General features: G+C 36.8%; 2 protein-coding genes across 10 annotated transcripts in view; both read right to left on the minus strand.

Moving 5' to 3' along the window:
* The window catches only part of LOC129245084 (hillarin), a 59,885-nt gene extending 48,825 nt beyond the window's left edge, over positions 1–11,060 (minus strand). The window contains exons 1-2 of one of the 9 annotated variants that reach the window (XM_054883058.1): positions 10,975–11,060; positions 3,659–4,262 (exon numbers count right to left, since the gene is read on the minus strand). The gene's annotated coding sequence lies outside the window, so the exon portion shown is untranslated. Of the gene's footprint in view, positions 1–3,658; positions 4,263–10,052; positions 10,093–10,642 lie in introns of those variants that run through there. The other 8 variants (XM_054883064.1, XM_054883065.1, XM_054883063.1 and 5 more) reach the window with 8 other exon arrangements.
* Positions 11,061–20,162: 9,102 nt separating this feature from the next.
* Positions 20,163–21,083, minus strand: part of LOC129243985 (putative phosphatidate phosphatase) — an 87,881-nt gene continuing 86,960 nt past the window's right edge. The window contains exon 7 of the mRNA XM_054881522.1: positions 20,163–20,524. Within this exon, the coding sequence (XP_054737497.1) occupies positions 20,417–20,524 (108 nt within the window). The 3' untranslated portion in view covers positions 20,163–20,416. The remainder of the gene's footprint in view (positions 20,525–21,083) is intronic.

A 21,083-nucleotide genomic window follows, 5' to 3' on the forward strand; every position in this document is an offset into this window, starting at 1 on the left:
GGTAGCAGCGAGCGCAAGACAGAAAAAGCTGGTGTGCTTTTTTGGATTCGGCCGAAACCGACATACGATTGTAGCGCCACATAATTAATTTCGCTATACTTTTATAAAATTAAAAAAAATATATATATTGAATAAGAAAAAAAAAAAGTAACACTAGACAATTCCTCGCGCTACTATTATTTTGAACACATGTGTACGTATAGATATTTCTTCAAAACATCTTCACTCGAAAAATACTGCGGTGATTTTAAACTTTTTTACACCGTTCGGAAGCCCATGTGTTGTAGATGGTCTCTGTGAGACACTTATTTACACGAGGGGTTGCCACCTGTTTGAACTAAAAACAGTGATTTATAAGTATAATAGCACGTGTGGCGAGGCAAATATTTTTAAGAAAAATCTACACTGAAACCAATTTTTTTTTTATGTTGCCACCTTAACTTTATTACAAAAATAACAAAAATTTCCACTTAAATAGGGATATGTAGGCATTAAATGAAAGGTGTTGAAACAAGCTTTAGTAAAAAAATATATTTTATTTGGTGTTGCCATATTATTTTTATTGCATTATAGTAACTTATGACGCATTTTATTTGTATTATATTTATACAAAAGTGTACCCATACATGAAAGGTATTTAAAAAGCTTTAATAATAAAATATCTTATTTGTTTTTTTTTTTTCAAAAATTCAGAAATTTATTATAGAAATCTTTTAAGAGGTTAAATTCAGTTAGAATTTCTAAAAAATTGATTTTTTTATTTTATTTTCTTAATGTACATATATTTAAGAATATACACAGAAAATTTAATATCGTTCCGGTGAATATTTTGAAAGACAAATTTGACAAGGCCGCACTTTAAACGCGTTTTTCTCAAAATGGTGTTTTCAAAGTCGTTGACCAACATTACTCGAAAACGGCTAAGCCGATTAGTCTCAAATTTTAACACGAGATTTTTAAATATATTTTTTAGTAAATAATCGAAGATTTTTTTCACGGATAAATATTTTTTTATGAACAATTTAAGGCCGAAATTTTGGTCAAAAATCGATTTTAGTTTGAGAAACCGCCATTTTGTCAAACAAATTTGTTTTGTTATTCCTACGATTAATTATTAGATTTAACATTATTTTACGAAATTTGTCTAGTTTTTCAATTTTAGAGGATCCAGTTCAGACATATAGTGGTCACCGCAAAACGTCTTGTTTGAGAGGAGCTCCCGGAGATCAGCTGTAGCTCCTTTCCAAATAAATATATTAGTAAAAATATAAGTCTTAAAATACAGTTAAAAGATAACATAATATGTGTACAAATTCTTGGATAACCCCTTTATTCCAAAAACACTTACTTATGTGTATATGTCAATGAGAATATAAAGATTACTTTAACACAATAATATTTTTAAACGGCTTCTCCATAAAATTTTAGAGAAAAGGTGTATTAATTAAAACAATAAGAATTTAATAAAAAGTTAGGATAAAGGCATCAAAGAATATGCGTTCAAAAGAAAGATTTAATTAAAATTATTTGTGTATGGTGTTACCATCTCATTAGTAGATGGTTCATTCCCCAATGGGGTTCGAGTCCGGGCCCTACCGATTGGTAATCCCCTTCAAAGGTCTCTTTTGAAATATTACGTTTATGCCAACGAATTCAATTGAATTCTCGGCTGGAATTCCCTTTTATGTCTGCTTCTATCGGCCTAAAATGGGTGCTTGGAATTGTTAATTTAATGTTTGGGAAGAGAAAAAGTTTTGCCGTAACTATGTATATTAAGTAAATACGATAGTTGTTTGAAGCTACTTGTAGAGCTCTTGGCCAAAATGAGTTCATAAGATAGCCTTATCTCTGTGCGTTATCGTGGGGCGAAACCGATAACTTTATTAACACAAATCTGACATTCGCTTTAAAGAAATTTTTAAATCATCAATTGACGACACTTTTTTGACATAATGTATGAATTTATGTGTATATGTATGTACATACATGAAAAGGTAAAGCGACAAAATAAAATATTTATGCCGTAACTTCGAACAAATTTAAGCAAAGTAAATGCCATTACCTGTAGTGATAAATAAAAACTTCACGAGAAAAATTAAACTAACTTTAATAAAGAGGTTGGTTGGGGAGAGAGAGGAAAGAGTGAAAAGACGCAAACTTCACACGGTTAAACTTCTGGCAGAGGCCGGCGTCGTTAATTAAAATCCGATTACACTATGCGAGTGCACATATGTACATATGTATATAAATATTACCTCTTAACTGAATGTACCCTTTATTGCGACAATGAATTCATACTTGCAAGCGGGTATATGTACACTAAAGCATAATTGTGATAATAATATAAATTTATATACACACACATACATATGCACATAATTAAAAAGTGCGTTTAATGAAGTAACCTATTTTTTATTTGTTTTGCTTTTTCTGCTGACCCCTAACGCAAAACAACTGTTTTCTTCGCAAATCAAATATTCTTGAGGAGTGTTAAAGCGGCCAATGATTCTTATTTATTTATTTTATTTTATTTTATTTTTATTTTTTAAAAGCTTAAATAACAATAGAATTGCTAAATAAACAAAAGGATAACGCAGCGCTAGCAACGGAGGCTTTCAGCTGGCTGGTGAAAAATTCCTGGTTTATATACGTCGTAGAAGATCAGAGTCCTTCAGAAATTTATAGATTTTCGAAATGTTGGAATCGGAAGGGTTAATTAATAGCGATAGTGCATCATGACCGTCAAAATTCTGCTGTCTTTGTCTATCTAGTCCAGGGCAAAAGGTTAACAAGTGCAGGATACTGACTGGAGTATTACAAAATGGACACAGGCTTGGTTGCCTCCCTTGCTTCACTTTCATAACCCTCTGTACATAGGTAGTTGCCAATAGAATGATTGTAATATTTACTATATCAAGCATCCCACGCTTTTAACTCTAATTTGAATTACTCTATTTGTATCTTAATTTTTGTTATAATTCTGTTCTGAGGTAGTTGACTATGACTGATCGTTAGATTTGCTATTACTTCATTATAGGTCTCGTTGTCATTAAAATTTATTTTCTACTTTTTAGTTCGATTAGCAATAAAAGCGTGTTTTTAATTTTTTTTGAAGTATTTTTTATTTTCTACTTTTTAGTTTGATTGGCAAAAGAACGTGTTTTTTAGTTTTTTTAAACTATTTTTTATTATGAATGAAAATTATTATTATCATTGCAGTCAGTGAATTAATGATTCGATATATTCGTGTTATATTTAATTTCTTTCTTATCGACTGTGAGTCTAAAGCTATGCAGTTATCGGCCATGATAAAGAAGTAATCGGGATGAAGAACTTATTTCGTGGAGGGAACCTGAGAAACTGATTTACAAGAATAAATAAAGATTTTTCATTTTACAACCAAATTCACCTTACTTTTTGCCCACAGGTAAAAAAAGAAAATATTAATCCTGGAAATCCTAATAAGGATAATGGAAAACTTGTATCAAATTATTGCATTGTCATCGGTCCTTGATAGGTGTGCAAAATTCCAAGTCGATCCGATTTTTAGAAGCCAGTGAAAATTAAGCTCAAAGATTCCGTTACATACATACATACATACATACATACATACAACCCAAGATAATAAAAGTGTGTTAAAAAGGAAGTTTGTACTTACCTCTCTTTAATTAATCACAATTAGGAAGGCCGCTATGTGAAAAACTGTAGATGAAATCGGCAGCAGAGCTGAGTAATTGTCAACAATAAACTGTACACTTAATTTCAGCAATGAAAAAAATCAACAACTTCAAGTGCAATAACCACTGAAACATTAACCGATACCATACAAATTCGAAATAATAACAAGTGCAAATTCGCTGTGATCTTTCACTTTTGTACGCCGACTCCTCAGCCTGATGTATGGATACGCACGTAAATACGTATTTGTGTATGCACAATTACACAAACGCGTATGTGAGTGAATGAGTTCGGGAGTCAATGCGGTTATGAGTTCGTATGTTGAATTCAGCTCTTTAGGGTGGTATCTCGCGTTATCTTTTGGCCCCACCGGTGAGAGTAGCGGCAGCATCAATGCCAGCCAACAATTTCGCGGCAACTCAACTTTAACCGTTCAGCATTTGTTGCTGCTTATAATTTACTCGGCTCTTTATTTTATCTACATCCATCCATACATATATATGTGTGTGTATGTACGTATGTATGTATTTCATGCATACCAGTCACTATCCCAACATTAATAATTCACAGAAGAAGAGCAACTCCTAAAATCGTATTGGGGTTTCGTGATCACTTTTTCTTTACTTTTATTTTAATACGTATGTATGTATGTATGTATGCATGTACGATCTTTTATTCAGAAGTTAACTCGTATTGCACATACTCGCACTTGTACTCGCATTCGTAGACGCAATGGCATACGCATGCGCGAATTTATGTATGTATATAAATATGCTACGCTTTCCACTTTTGATACACAAATATGTATATTAAAAACAAAAAGAAAAAACGAAGCGACATGACTATTTACGTGTTTGTACATACATATGTATGTATGTATATATGTATGCGTTTTTAGGCCTCTTTCTACAAAAAACAAAACAGCTTTAAAGTGATGATGATGACTTCGCTAATCAAGAGAAATTACAACAAACCTCGCTATATAAAGGGTGTTTTTAAGAGCTTGGGAACTTTAAATGATAATACAAAACATAAATTTTTGTATTGTGATCTAGTAGACAACTAATTTTATTAGTTACATGGCCCATTCGATCAGTCCAATTTTTGACTTCTTTTTCCAATAAATCTGAATAATAAAAGTAAATGAGCCCAAACAGCAAAAATTCGATGCAAGCAATGGTCATTTGGCTTCAATTCTTGCATGATCTGTATTATATAGGCACGTAAACCAAGATCTTCCCGATTGGCCTGTCTTGGGTAGAGGGGGCGGATAGCATTGGGCATTTTCTCTGCGAGTATCCTGCATTTGCTAAAGCAAGGCAGCGAATTTTATGTTCCGTTGTCATGAGAACGAGTTAAATTCGATCTCTCAAACTGGAGGATATTTTCAGATTTACCAAAGAATCTGGAAAATTCTCACAGGTCTAACTACCTCTATTTCTCTGTTCTATTCTATCTTTTTCCTTCTGTTACTTCTCTCCTTTCCTCCTTGACGATCCACCCTTGCACTTTTTAGAGCTTTAAATACAAGTGAGTGAGTGTTTTAGGAGTTCCCAAATCTGTCGGTGCTTCTTGGCTCGACCTTTCATTTGAAGCCAAGATACTTGCGTGAAATTTTTCACGCAGTCGCAGGAACGAGTTTCGGTATCTGCTTCAATACTTCGTTCCATGAATCTCGCGAACAGATTTTTTTTTTCAAAGTGTATTTCCACAGTTTGGAAACGATGTTCTGTCGTTAAGCGTTTCATGATGACTTGTCAAACCTTACTGAACAGAAATGTCACAGTTTGCCATTCTCAGCTGTCAAACCGTGGTTATTGATATCGATGGTTCCCAGCTAAAAAACACCCGATACACTTGTAAAAACTTGCTAATGGATGTATGTCATTTTATTAGTGTTGGTAATTATTATAATTTATTACATCTACATATACGTAAATGCATAAAAAATCTTATGGATGGAGCAACTATTGAAAAATATTTACTTTGAGTATTTAAACTAATGGTCAGCATCGTAGCTTGGATTTTGTTTCAGAGGGGCCCGCCGATTTTAAATTATATTTCATATATTTAGCACTTTTTTGCTGCATTTAGTAATGCTTTGTATAATTTGATTTATTACCTGTAGTCGAAAGAATGTCGCCAGTACTGAAGATGAAATAATTTGCTTTAGATAAGACTGAATATTAATAAACAAGGATGGAAATGATAACAACATTTGTGGATATTTTTTATTTCGATTTAAGACAAGAAAAACGTTGTCGCGCTCCAGAATTTAATGAAAGAAGTAAACGTCTCGAAGAAAACCGCTCATGCCCCCTCTCTGGCTACGTGCCTGCTAATGGTCACCTTTACTATTTAAAAAAAAAAAATAGTTTTCAAATAAATTGAGCTTATTGTGTAAATTGAACTAAACAAAATTCAATTTTGTTATTTATCTACGAGTTTTAAAATATTGCAAAAAAATCTGTGTGAGCCCCCAGTTTATGCTAACTTTGGGGTTTTCTTTGGTTTTATAGATTTTCTAAATTAGAGAGAGAGCAGAAAGTATGTATTGACATCACTGGGACATACTCTACATGTTCTGCATGCCCCCTGTCGCCCTTAACGTCATTCTGCACTTACTTCCCGTTGATTTTCAAGTTCAATCCATTGCTGCATCAGCAGGTTCGCCTCTGAAGGCAATCTCCTGTATGACATGGTAGCATTTTGAGGCATATTTCTTCTTCCTTCTCTGTACTTCGTACAGATTTCTCCATCCGCAAACTGCTATCTTTCCAAGCAGGCTGGATTGGAAGGTCAAAAGAGTTTGCACGGACATAAGTACCTCTGTTTTCACCTGCGGATCCAAGATAGCATCTGGAGTGGGAGCGGTAGTGGGAGTTTTTCTTTAAATCAGCTAATATTTAAGTCTCCTTCAAACTGTTGAAAACTAGTAGTATTTTTTAAGCAGAGGTTTTTGCCATCCTGCAGACATGCACAATGCTTAGGGATCGTTGTTGGGAGAGAGATATAAATATGTTTTCCGATAGTTTAACTCTGATTATGGTAAGGCAATGTCGTCGTCATGTTGCCACCTGCCAATTCCTGATCAAACGTCTCTAAAGTGCAGGCATCACTTCTCTTATCTGGGTTTCAAGGCATAGCAACATAAAGGCAAATGAAATTGCAGAAGAGCTTACCAGTTTCTGTTGTCCTCATCCCAGACATCGGTGTCCGCTTGACCGTTGTTAAAGGGAACAATTTCTTTCTTAAAAAAGTGCAAGACATATGGAGTTCTATTTTATCTTGCACTATCTCAAAAACACATTGGCCGCAGTACGACAGAAGTGGCAAGCTTAAAGTGCTGGGGATCGCCTGCCATTCAATTTCCAAACTCATAGCATTGGTCGCCGGTTACTGGACTCATGCGGAAAAGCTGAAACTACCGTACAACTCCCAATGCAGAAGCTGTGGGGATCCTGCAGAGAAAGAGACTGTTGAACACTTTCTTAGCGAATGTCTGAGTTTGGTGTCTTGGCACTTGCGGTTCCTTAGTGGGCCTGTTGGGTATAGCCTGAGTCAGTTTTTCAGCTTAGATACCTTCTAACCTACCTACGTAAAAGATTTTCTGTAAATTTGAAATATATTTCTTGCAAGCCCTTGGAAACGTTTAACCATTGAACGTATGTGAAAGAATTAGTTTTTTCCACACTATGAAATTTATTTACAATATTAAGAATGGGTCTCTTCCGAAATATTTGAGTGATAGCTTTAGGTATACATTTTAGTGGTACTCATAGTGCGGCTCTGGAACCTGATGTAGAGAGGACACTCCCGACTAAATGCTTTGTGTCCAGTGCCTATACTCAGCCCTAAATCTTTGTTAGCTTCACAACAGTTACCATAGATTTATTTTGGCCTGTCCTCACTACCCCTCTCTGACTTGTGCTCTCCCACAAATTGGCTACACTTTAAATCTTTGTTACAGTTTTTAGAAGCCCAAATGCTTGTAACATCTTTTTACTGTTTGCCCATCTTAGACGGAACATGTGAAATAGAAAGATGGGTTGCTGAATTTAAACGTGGACGCTCCACGTCAAGGACGTCCAAAATTAGCAACAGCACCAGAAATCGTAGAAAAAATACAGAATGTCTGTTGCTGTGGACTAGACTTGGGTCTATCACCATGATTCTAAATGAAAACCAGAGGCTAAAGAGTGATGTGAAACTGCTCCTTCGGCTTCGAAACGAATTCGCGTCCAAAAATCAACCTTCTAGAGTCAACTGAAGGAAAAAATTCTTGAAAAAAGGCCCAGCTTGCAAAAGAATTTTTTTTCAATTGGGACAATGCATCGCGTCACGAGAGCAGTTTGACAATGGCTAAAATCCATGATTTAAAGTTCGAATTGTTGGCCCCTAGCGACTTCCATCTGTTTACAGACCTAAAAAAATTCATGCGTGCAAAGCATTTTTCATGAAATGAGGATGACATAACAGCTTCGTAAGCGTATTTTGCAGCCCTTCCAGATTCTCACTTCAGAGATGGAGTTCATAGTGTTCAAGTGTATTGATGTTCAGGGACACTCTACTGAATAACAAAGTCTGTTTATTCGTCTTCATCTTTAGTTAGGATTATTATCCCATTTCTAACAAAAGCTTATATACATATTAATACGCAATACAAATCGGGTTGTTGATCCCGATGTCCAGCGCCCTTTCAATCAGTTTGGTGGTCTTCATTGCGTGCGTGTAATGTTTGGTTTCCCGGTCATCACCAGTTTTGCCAAGCAGTAATCGGTCTTTCTGAGGACATTTTTCTTCCGATCTTGTCCCCTTTTGCGGATCCATTTTACACTATCGAGTATTTCGCGCATTTCTCTTAAGCTTTGAATCCTCATAGAGTATGACTTTCGTAGAGTATGACCGCTTATAGCACTAAGAGATCGCAGTTCGATAGTTGAGATAGCTCGTTCTGTAGCTGCTTTGTCTGCGCGTGTCTCATTGGGATATGTCATTAGAGGTCGCACGGAAGTTTTATAAACCCTTACTTTGCTTTTTTTGCTCATTACTTCGTCATTATTTTTTAACATATAACGTGTCGTTAACAAATAGAAAGACGAGCTGCTTTTTGACATTGATGTCGAACCTTATCTATCAAGATTTTAAGTGTATTTCAAACTATAAAATTGTGTTTTCTTATCGAACCGCAAAACTCATTGAACAACCTAGTATATGCATTTAGATAAAAATGGTCAAATTTGGGATATTCCTACAAGTTGGGAATTGGTACTCGTGGCCCAAATATTGGCTAGGATTGTGCTCTAATATGATTCCAGTACTCGGCATCGTCCGAAGAGAGGATCAAAGCAGCCTCAAACAAGAAGAAAAATAGCAAGATTTCTCTAAAGTTTTCAGGTTATCTATGTATGCATGCAAGCGCATACAGATCTGGACTTGATCTCTAAAAGCTGCATACATACATACATACATATGTGTATGTACCAATCGGTTTTGTATCAGTTAGTGAGCCTTGATTGTTGTTCCGTTTGATAATAAAGGTAACTAATTAACGTTTACGTAATCTAATTGTACAACCGCTCGTACATATTTTAAGCGCATTTGTGCAAATGTATATGAGCCCTATAAATCCACGAATGCATGTAAGTATAAGTAAAATTTGGACATATTTTCCCACTTTTGAGAACGTGGATTTTTCATTTTCACTTGTTTTCATTGTTTGCAGACGGCCGAGCTGTAAACGACAGATCTCTTGAAAGGCGTTAGTGTTATGCACATACATATGTATGTACATACATGCACACATTTGTGTGTGTACAAGCAGCACATAAATGGGACGGCTGGCAGTCTTGAGAAATTTCACATAGCGGACGAAAGTTTGCGCAAAGGCAGAAAGTCCCTTAATTATATTTGCACTCTTTGCTGATTATCGTTCGAAGCTTTTGGTTTCGTTTTTATTTTCTTCTATTATACACATAAATATTTGAAATTATCTGGTTTTTTTACGGTTACAGTCACAAGCTATCAAACGGTGTATTGCATATTCGACCATAGTTAGTTATCTATGTATGTGTATGCGTATGTATCTATGTGTATATGACCAGTAATAAGGTTATAAAGCAAGTGCAACAACTGTAGCTGGCTTAGTGCAAATGTATTTCCATATTTATGTGACCTGTAGTAAATCGGGCAGTCTAGCACAATCGCAGGACGAGTCCATTTCGGTATGGTACTAGTCCACGCCAAATCCCTAACGCGAAGCCTATACAAACAGTAAACAGAATAAACAGAAATATACTTGGAGGTTTGCCATTGCCTGCCGAGGGGCGACCGCTATGCGAAAAAAACTTTTACTATCGTTTGGTGTTTCGTACCCAGGGTTTCGAATCTGTGCACTTCCGAATGGGCAGTGATATTTATTGACCGTGAAGGGTGGAATAGTGGTGAAACGTGATGTGAATCGGAAAATAAATATTAAAAAACAATTTAATTTTCCGACACGATACCCGAATAACGCGATAAATATTGAACGTGCAGAATTCATGCAAGATTATTTCGCCAGTACGCGTCATTTTTCCATCATGTCGAATGTGGAAATGATATTTCTTCAGCCGTTTATGTCGACAATAACAAACGACCAAAACTATTTGAAGATATTTATTTTAACATAACTTTTTAAATTTTCTTAATTTTATTAAATTTTCTTGTTTCAATTTTCAAAATTTTATCTATAGCATCGATTTTGTGTTTTTGTTTTTGTCAATCCAAAATTGTTACATCCGTTAAATAAAATTATAATTTAGCGTTGTTCAAATCGTTCATTTGGCACCACTGTTGCCTAGAGGTCGCTACTCATTTCACAGGTTATCACAAATTTTGCTACAGGGTGCACTCTCGTACTTGCATGTGTATGATGCATGCATGTGTGTAGGTGTGTTTGAGTTGCATGTTGTTTTTGACTGACTTTTCGAGTTTTCTGTTCGGTTTGGCTTATTATTTTCCGCCTAGTTATTTTTATTGCTTTTTACACTATTCGTTGTCTTGCTTCTCTTTGTTGCACAAGTGCATTGCTGCCCATGTATTTATGCATATCGGTTGCGTATGTGTTTGTGTGAAGATTATCAATGGGATGAGGAATCTTCGCACATTCGCACATTCATCACTAGCGCGCATGTTCACCGGATGACCCAACCGTGGCACAACAAGTTCAGCATACGAAATCGAAAAAATAAACTTGTTTTTTATGGACAATACTCGTAATTGAAACAATTAAAACACCACAATGACACAACACACTTTTGCTATTTAGCTATTCAGTGCACACCGTTTTCCATTTATCCGCTTCGCGAGGTTCACATCACAACTTCCAAAAAGAAACTGTCACTGTCTTTTCGCACTCAAGGCAACTTGAAAACCTGCTCCAACTCTCGCTTCAGCAAATAGCTTTCGACGCTTTTGGCGAGTAAGAGTAGTTTGTTTGCTTTTCAGGCGCAGTGTTTTAGGTTTAAGCCATGGTCAAAAATGGTATTGCCATCTCCGAACGAAACTGGTGAGATCATCCGCTCTTTCGCTACTTCCTTTTTTACAGCGGTGGGCTACAAATACATATGCACGACTGTTTATACAAACTTATTTGAATGTATTCATATAAAAAGTGGAATTGTAAAAAGAGAAGAGAGGCATCCATGCCGTCGCTCTTTAATTGAATGGAATATTCGCGTTGCCAACTTTGCTCACCACAGTGGCTTCTATAAAACAATAAATCAGTAAAAGCTTAAATAAAATCTTAAAAACGACGGTGTTCAGTGCTGCCTGGATCTAATAATAAGTTTAAAGTCTGAGAGCACTTGGGTCGTGTGAAAAAAAAGTAGTTTAATGAAATACTAGCAAATTTAAATTTAAAAGTAGCTTTGAGGTGGCAGCCAAGCAGCCAAGCAGCCAGCTAAGCAATAGCAGCTGTATCACCAAGCCCGAGGAGGTGGGGGGATCGGGTACTTTTTCCCCCGGGCCCGGAGTTTTCAGAGGGGCCCGGACTCGAGGCTCACTATAACATAATACGCATTTTGATAAATAAAAAAAATTTGAAGGGGCCCGCATCTCAAGTTTCCCCCGAGGCCCGAATACTCTCTCCACGGCCCTGTGTATCATACTGCGTACGACAATGCCAAAACATGATGGATGAGCTTCTTCTTTCTCTTGATTGGCGCGGTAATCGCGTACGCGATTTTGCCCGAGTTTAACAAAGTCGTTTCTTTCTCGTGCTATCCAGCGCCAGTTGGAAACACCAATTGAAGCAAATACCATCTTCACCTGATCTTTCCAACACAGAGGAGGCCTTTCTCTTCCTCTGCTACTACCAGCTGGTACCGTACCTGGTACCTGGTATCCTCTTGGACGACATGACTTAGCCAACGAAGCTGCTGGATCTTTAATCGCTACGCTATGTCTATGTCATCGTAAAGCTCATACAACTCATCGTTCCATCGCCTGCGATATTCGCCGTTGCCAACGTGCAAATGTCCAAAAATCTTCCGCAGAATCTTTCTCTCAAACACTTCAAAGCACGTCTCATCGGATATTGTCATCATCCAAATTTCTGCGCCCTACAATAGGGCGGACATGATGAGAGCCTTATAGAGTGTTAGTTTTGTTCATCGAAAGAGGACTTTACTACTCAATTGCCTACTTAGTCTAAAAATAGCATTTGTTGGCAAGAGAGATTCTCCGTTGGATTTCACGGCTGACATTGTTATCGGTGTGAATTATTATTATTAGGTGCTATCGCGCTGTCTTTGGGCGCATAGTGCCGAATTTGATTCGCTTTCAGTAACAGATTTAATTCAAGAGCAATAGGTTATTAGCCTAGGTCCCCTATCCGCACGTTGGGGCTGCCTTCTTAGATTTAGCTGGTGAGAGCAGCATTTCGTTTTTCCAATCGCTTGCTACAAGACAGGCGCTGTTTTGGGCTAAGTGCTTATTTAAAGGCGACACTTCCTCGCCTTGTCGGTGATAGATTTGGCCTTGTAACTTTTTCTGTTCACCCTACTACGTCCTTATCCACCACCCGCTGTTTGTCCGGGACTTATTTGTTAGGTAAAATTTATTCACAGCTTATCTCCATATCTGAAGGCAACCTGTTACAACCCCGATAGCCTGCAGCTTGACAACGGTGTTAATGCTGGTTCCAAAATAAGCGAAGTCTTTTACAACTTTGAAATCATAACTGTCAACAGTGACATCAGTGCCGATATGCGATTACCCCGAATATTTGTTTCATGACAGGAGGTACTTCGTTTGTTCTCGCTCACCGCATACCCATTCCCTTTACTCATTTATCCAGTTTAGAAGTAGAACTAACAGAGCGGTTGTTAAGGCCTATGATGTCAATATCATCGGCAAGCGCTAACTATTGTGCGCTCTTATAGAAAATTGTGCCTGAGCAATTAAGCTCTGCGCCTCGCACGATCCTCTCCAACATCAGGTTAAAGAAGTCACACCGTAGCGAGTCATCCAGTCTGAAACCTCGTTTAGTGTCAAATGACTCGGAGAGGTCTTTCCCACATCTGAAGGCGCTGCTAGTTTTACGAGGATACTAAATTCAGATATCGCAGCAACTCCTTTTAGTGCTATCGAATGCGGCTTTAAAATCGACGAAAAGGTGGTGTGTGTCGATTCTCTTTTCATGGGTCGTTTCCACGACTTGGCGTATTGCGCATATCTGTAAATGTAAATGTTGTTGTTGCTCAAGTGATATCACCTTTACAAGATTTGTCGTGTAAAATAATTTACAATTTCAAACTCCTATTTTATTTATTCAGTGGCTACTCGATCGTTGTCGTTTCTGAAACAACCAGATCCCCACACACGATTTTTACAATTTTCAATGGTTTTAATGGTAACGTAACGAAAGACCAAGAGGGGAGAAAAGAGGAGAACTTCCTTTACAATATTGTAACTGGTGACGAAACGCGGTGTTTCCATGAATCTAAAACTAAGCATCAAAGTGCCGAATGGAAGGCCCCAGATGAGCCACCACCCAAAAAATCGCGTTTGGGGAAGTCAAAAATCAAGTTAATTTTCATTTGTTTTTACGTCGTCAACGACACAAAGAGTTCGTACCAACGGGCCAAACCGTCAATGCAATTTTCTATCTTGGCGTTTTGAAGCGTTTGTTTCATCGCATTCGCCCTGAATACTGCGAAGGAGGAAACTGGCGCTATTGCATGATATTGCACCATCTCATCGATCCACTCTTGTGATTGATTTTTTGGCTAGAAATCGCATTTTAACCATCAATCACTCACCGAATTCGCCTGATATGGCTCTCTGTGACTTCTACCTATTCGAAAAATAGCATTTGGCCATGAAAGAAAAAAAAGGTTTTACGTCCGTAGAAACCATCCAAAGGGCTTGTACTGACATCCTGAAGGACATTCCGATCAATGATCTAAAACACTCTTTCGAAAAGCTTTTAGATAGCTCAAAACAGTTAATCGAGGCCAGGGGGACTATTCTGAATAAATAAACTCGAAGTTATCAGAGCAAAGCTCCTATCGTTTCTATTTTGGCTCAGTCTTGTTTATTTTGGACTTCACCTTGTAGATCCAACAGATGCTCAATAGGATTCAGATCGCGCGACTGATAGGATGTTTTGAGCGTTTTACAAGAGCCAAAGCTTAACGATCTCAGCGCGGTGTTTTCGGGGATTATCTTGTTGGAACAAAAACGTTCGTGTTAAGCTGAGATTTTCGGCCCTCCGTCTCGAATTATTTTTAAAATCTTCAAATACCCCCATTTATCCATCGTGGATTCAATAAATTCAAACTGACCCACGCCACTTACCGGCTTGCATTCTCACTGAACAACAAGAGAGAAGAAGAACAGTTCCTGATTTGCGCCAAACAATTTGAGGACCTCTTATCCCAAAAATACAAAATTTACTTTTGCCTGAAAAAATGACTTGGTTCCAAAACTCTGGAGGCTTATTTATATACCTAATTATTAACAAATTCAATGCCGTCTCTTCTGCTCACAAGTGACATAAACGGCTTTCTGCAAACGACTCTGCCATGATAGCCAGTTCTATGTTAAACTTTTATAGCAGTTTCCACACAAATATTTTTTTCAACAATTTTTGTTAATGCAGTTCGAGGGTTAACCTTTGCCATATTGATTATGTTGCGCTCTTCTCGGACCGATAGTGTTCTTGGACGCCCAGTCCTGGGCTTAGCTGTTAAAATCCCGAGTTGCTCGTAAATGCTTACTACGCGCGGAATAGAAGAAAATGTTCTTCCAATAGCTTTGCGAATGTTTCGGAAACTATTTCCATCTTTCCACAATTTCATAATTTTTCTTTTTCTGGTCGAGGAAAATAAATTCTTTGGTTTCCAAATTTTCATATTATTACCACTTTTAAACAAAATGCGCAACTGAGTTCGCTAACTGATCAATTATAATAACAAATTATGAAAAGTGTACAAAAACTAAAAAACATCCTAATAAAGTAAAAGACACAAACTGCACGCAGTTTTTCTGGTTGCTATATTTACATGTTGCTGCAATTACTTGCCGTTATGAAAAAAATGAAGTGAGGAATCTTGTTATTTTCTTCTGATTTTGTAGTTTAAGGGGTTAGGGGTAGTCATAGGCCCGAAAAAATGAGGGTTTTCAATAATTTTTTTTGCTAGTCAATTGCTTTATTTTACAAAAATAAAAACATCGCATTAATGCATCAAGTTTCGACTTGACTTTAGCAAAATTTCCAAAAAATATTAATAATTGTAAAAGTTATCGCTGTTTGCGTGGAGCCCGTTTCTCCAGAAGTCCCTTGGGGTGATCATCACAAGTCCTTGGAGATTCATCTAAAATCAATCGGACAAGAAACTACTTTTATAAATAGATAATCTTGCGCCTGATCGAAGCTTTTTTCAAAATATTGATAGCGACCTCAGGAAATAGTTTTCAGATTTTCGAGAAAAAAATGGTTTAAAAAAATCGAAATTTTTGAAAAAAATCCTTCGATCAGGCACAAGTTTTTTATGTTTTCCAAAAGCAGTATAAATTTTATTGAACTCTACCAAGCGGGTTTTAAGTCACAGTGATCACTAGTTCGAAAAATATAGTTTTGAGATAAACGCATTTAAAGTTTAGCTATCGGCTTCGGAGAACCCGAGCGCCCTTTGTTAATTGTTGAATAGCTCGAAAAGTATTTGTCGGATTTACTTCAAATTTTCACACAATATTCTAAGATATTATATTTTAAGAAAATGCAAAAAAAATCCAAGTTTTGCAAAATTCTGACTCCTACTAACCTCTTAAGGCTAACATCAACCCTGGCAAGCTTAGTATCTTACGACATGCGCTCTGTAAAGGAAAATCTACAGAAACCGCACTTAACTCACTTGTTACAGAAATCGGGAAGTCAATTTACAATAAGAAATACACACTGGTAGCCTTCCTTGATATCGAGGGCGCGTTTAACAACATCCTAATGGATACCATAATAAAGGCCCTGTGATCTCTGGGGCCCTGGTTGAGTTCATCAAAAACATGCTCATGAGCTCGAAGATCAGGAAAAGAGTCAGTAGAGGAACACCTCAAGGCGGAGTGCTGTCCCTTCTCCTCTGCGTGCTGGCAATAAACTTCTTGCTAAAGAGCCCAAAGGAGAGGGGACAACACGTCGTAGCCTATGCGGATGATGTTGCAATGGTAGTAAGAGGGAAATTTCCCAGTACACTTTGTGAAATCATGCAAGATTTACTAAACATGGTTGAAAACTGGTCAAAAGCAAATGGGCTAAGCGTCAACCCTAACAAAACTGAACTTATCTTATTTACTAGGAAACATAGAGTTCCAAAAATAACTCCTCCAACAATAGGTGGTACCGCACTGTCATTTAGTGATGAGGCCCGCTACTTAGGTTTAATACTAGACAGAAAACTAAGATGAAAGTCAAATGACGAAGATAGAGTAAAAAAGAGCGACAATAGCACTCTACTCTTGTAAACAGCTAATAAGACTAAGTTGGGGTCTTTCCACATCTATCGTATATTGGCTTTACACAGGATTGTAAGACCAATCCTAATATACGGTATACTAGTATGGTGGCCGGCTTTAGAAAAGATATATATTAAAAGAGAGGCCAGTCTTTAACGTATTACCAATAGAGCAATTCGGAAAGCAAACAGCTGCCAAGGTAGCTCTCAGATTAAGAGAAATCGGTCTACTCAGAACGAACTCTTCAATTTTAGAAAAATTCCCCTGTATTCCTGATACGACGAATTTTTGTAAGACCAAGGATAAATAAATCCTTCGTCACAGTATTTCCTTCCAAGGAGGAATGGGATAACGGGCTTATTGTTAGAGAAAATTATATAAACATCTATACAGATGGCTCAAAACTAGACAACAGAGTAAGTGGAGGGGCTTACTCCGATAAACTCGGAGTTTGCCAATCATTTCGCCTACATTAATTGCAGTGTATTTCAGGTGGAAGTCACTGCCATAAAAGAGGGGTTTACTGTAATAAAAACGAGAGTATTATCCACAAATGAAGTCTTCATATACTCGGACATTCAAGCAGCAATAAAAGCGCTAGAATCTAAGATACACTCGTCAAAAACAGTCGTAGAACGTTTTAAACTTCTAAATGACGTATCTAAATATGGCACTACAAAGTACACCTTATTTAGGTGCCAGGCCACAGGAATACAGCAGGGAACTGCAAGGCAGATGAATTTGCTCGAATCCGTACAACTCTTGTTCTACAAGTGGATAAGTCGCCTATAGCCACTTGTAAACTACTTATAGATAGGGAAACCATCAATACAATCTGGCAAAACCTCACAACATGCGAACTAAGCAGACAGACATGGCCGAAATGGAACAGTGGTCAATCAGGAAGCTTGTTAAGATTCAACAGAGAAGCTACATATAAAAAACAAGATAGGGGTATTAACTGGTCATTGTTTAATAGGCAGCCACGCTAGAAGGTTAGGACTCCCGTACTTCGATTTCTGTAGAAGCAGTCTTAAGACAGAAGAAGATGAAACAGTCAGACACCTTTAATGTGAGTGTGAAAGCTTAGCTATAAAGAGGTTCCGCACTCTTGGTACTGCATTTTTAACTGATGTAGCGGACAGAGCGCACCTAAAATAAACGAAGCTTTGCTCGTTTATTAAAGCTACCGGATGGTTTGAAAAGGAACTCATAGTGCAAGGATAAATTCCAGTGGTATCACAATGGACTTATGAAAGGTCTAAGTGTGTCATTGCGACAGCCTTCCTACCTACCTACCTACTTAACAATGTAATGAAAGAATAGATGAATATTCGTACCAACCATAATTTATATTGTGTTTTTAACCAATTTAAAAATATTTCTAAGGTGTACGCAGATTTTATGGGCTATGTGTATATTTCTTAACGTAAAAGGAATGTTTGAAAATATAGGGTTTTTCAGTAAGAGCGCTTCAACATTTGAACTTTTTTGCATAAAACACAAACGGTTTGACTTTTTAACTAATTTTTTTTTTTTTATTATCGAATTTGAACATATACATTTACGTATGAAATTCGATTTCTTTTGCATGACCACCGCGTGCACGTTTTACGAAATCCAATCGTGGAACCCAATTTTCGACCACTCTTTTGCATAAATCGGCCGAAATTCCAGCAATTTCGCGTTCAATATTGGCTCTGAGCTCACAAATCGTCGCCGGCTTGTTACTGTAGACCAATGACTTCACATAATCCCAAAACGGGACGGCGTGTTAAATGGACCGTAAAATGGCCGTAATGCTCTTAAAGTAGCAGCAACAGAACGATTATTTTCATAAAAAATTTGCACAATTTGCAATCGTTGCTCAAGTGTGTAGCGTTCCATGATGAAATGTATACTAATGAAGTTTACAAATGACAAGCGAAAAATAAAAAATATTGCGTCGTTCGCCCTCCCTATCGGAAAAAAGTTGAAGCGCATCTATTGAAAAACCCTATATTATAAAAATCCGAGTTTTTATATTACCAACACAATCTTATATTTTACCGACCTTTTTTTTAAGGGGTTATATGCAGTTATGACTTTCAAAAAAATCGATTTTTTTTATTGCATTTTTGTAACGTACATATATTCAAAAGTATACGCACGAAATTTGAAGTAGATCTAAGCAATACTTTCGGAGTTATACCTAAATATGTAGAGATGCCTCGGCACGTTTTAAGGTAGGTATTGAAACTTTAAACGTGTTTTTTTCAAAACGGCATTTCTCAAGTCGGTGTACACGATATCTCGAAAACGGCTTGTTTGATCGGTCAACCGTTTTAACTCAATATTTAAAGATACATTTTCTAGTAATTAATCGTTCCTTTTGTAAATCTGATACTTATTTTCCATTTTATAATCAATTTACGGCCAAATTTTAACGTAAAAATCGAAATCATTTCTTTTAAAAGCTGCCATTTTGTGAAAATTCACTATTTTGATTAGCCGAACGATTAATTACTAGATAATCTAATATATTAACAAAATTTGTTTGGTTTTTTGATTTCAGATAATCCAATCCTGAGTTACGATGTACACCGTAAATCGTCTTTTTTAAAGGAGGTTCCAGAAATCGCCTGCAGCGCGCTCTATAATCAACATTTTCATAAATAAAAAATTTTGTTACGTTCTTGAAGGATGCTTTTATAACCGCCAAAAATTTTCAAATTAAAATATTCTGAAGTTTCTTCAGGATAAATCCTTGACAACCCGTCTTTTATTTACTTCATAACTGCGTATAACCCCTTAAATAAGCCGCTCTCATACTCCCTATTACGTTAGCAAATTAGCTGATTCCTTCAAATTCGGTGATAGTTGATGTTAGCCACATCTTTCCTTTCTGTACAACGTGGCTGTCGTCCACCTTTCACTACATCGACGCACTCGCAAAGGCGTAAACGAAATAGCGAAATTTGCGTTTTAGGTTATTTACAGTTAATTTTTTATACTCGTGAGCTTCGTGGGGTATGCTTTTGCATACATTTCTATACATCTTTTCCAAAATTATTTCACGATTGTTGTGAGTCCCCTTATTGTTTTAAATAAAAAGGTGTTTTTTTACTTATTTTATTATCTATGATTGTACTTTTATTTTATTGAGTGGACACTATTTAGCGAAAATGTAACGATTCCTTTTGTACTTCAGTCGCGAAAGCAACATAAAATCTTTTCATTTGATTGATTATTTCTTTATACATTCAATGAATCAACCGAATTTCGCTTACAAAGCACTTGAATCTATTTGATAGTTATTGTTTTTCGCACATTGACAATTATTTAAGTAGTTCGAAACTACATCTTGTAAAATTAATTTAAGAAACGCATTTACTAATTACTCACTGTACTATTGCACTCGTGGCGCATCACCAGCAATCACTTTGCCACATGCGAGTATGCACCTGTTGCGCATTGGAATATCATTTAAAAAAATAATTGTACGTATGTAACTGTAAAACGACATGTATACAGTTGTATGCATGCAATGGTGTGTCAATTTAATAACTAACTTACTGTCGACTATCATTAAAGCTACTACTTATAGATATTTTTCCCTCACATCGATAAAATAAATAGCATAACGACTTCAGAATAAAAGGCGCTGTCATCACTTGTATGTGTATAAATACGATAGTAAATCTAAGATTATAGTCTAAAACGCTTTGCGGGTAAAAGGCGAAATACTGTCCAGAGCTGGAGATTAATGACCATTGTGAGTTATCGTCTGTGGTTGTGCGTCTTGAGATGTGCGTGGCAGTAGATATTGTTGCGTTGATTTTCGTTGAAACAAATCGGAAACGTAGTTCGCCTGGAAAATAAAATATTGAAATATTAAATGTATGAGTAATTTGGTTTTGGAATTCAATACTTCTGGCTAAAAACATTCACAAAACTTGTAAAATAAAGAAGGTACAGGGTGGCTGATGAAAGCCGCTACCAAAAAAAAATTGAATAACTTTTTTTCTTTTTAAGTTATTTGTTCCATTTTTGTTTTAATTTGCAGATTGATCTTTAAAATTTATTAAAATGGATAACTGGGACACGCAAACAAGAATTTGGATAGTCCGCCGCTATCACGCACTGGAGTCCGTAGTTTTGGTACAGAGAGAGTACAGGCGGATATTTGGCCGCGATCCCCCGAGCAGATGGACCATAATGAGACTGGTGAATAATTTTGCTGAGCAAGGAACAGTCGCAAGAAGGCCTTATCATCGAAACCCACCAGTTCGGACGGAGGAAACGATCGTTGCTGTAGCTGCAGCTATACAAAGCAATCCAAGGGTTTCAACAAGAAGCTTATCTGCTCAACTTGGTGTCAGCCGACAATCTTTGCAAACAATAATGCACTTATTTCCCTACAAAATTCA

Source organism: Anastrepha obliqua, chromosome 4 (assembly GCF_027943255.1).
Source record: "Anastrepha obliqua isolate idAnaObli1 chromosome 4, idAnaObli1_1.0, whole genome shotgun sequence".
NCBI lineage: Eukaryota > Metazoa > Arthropoda > Insecta > Diptera > Tephritidae > Anastrepha > Anastrepha obliqua.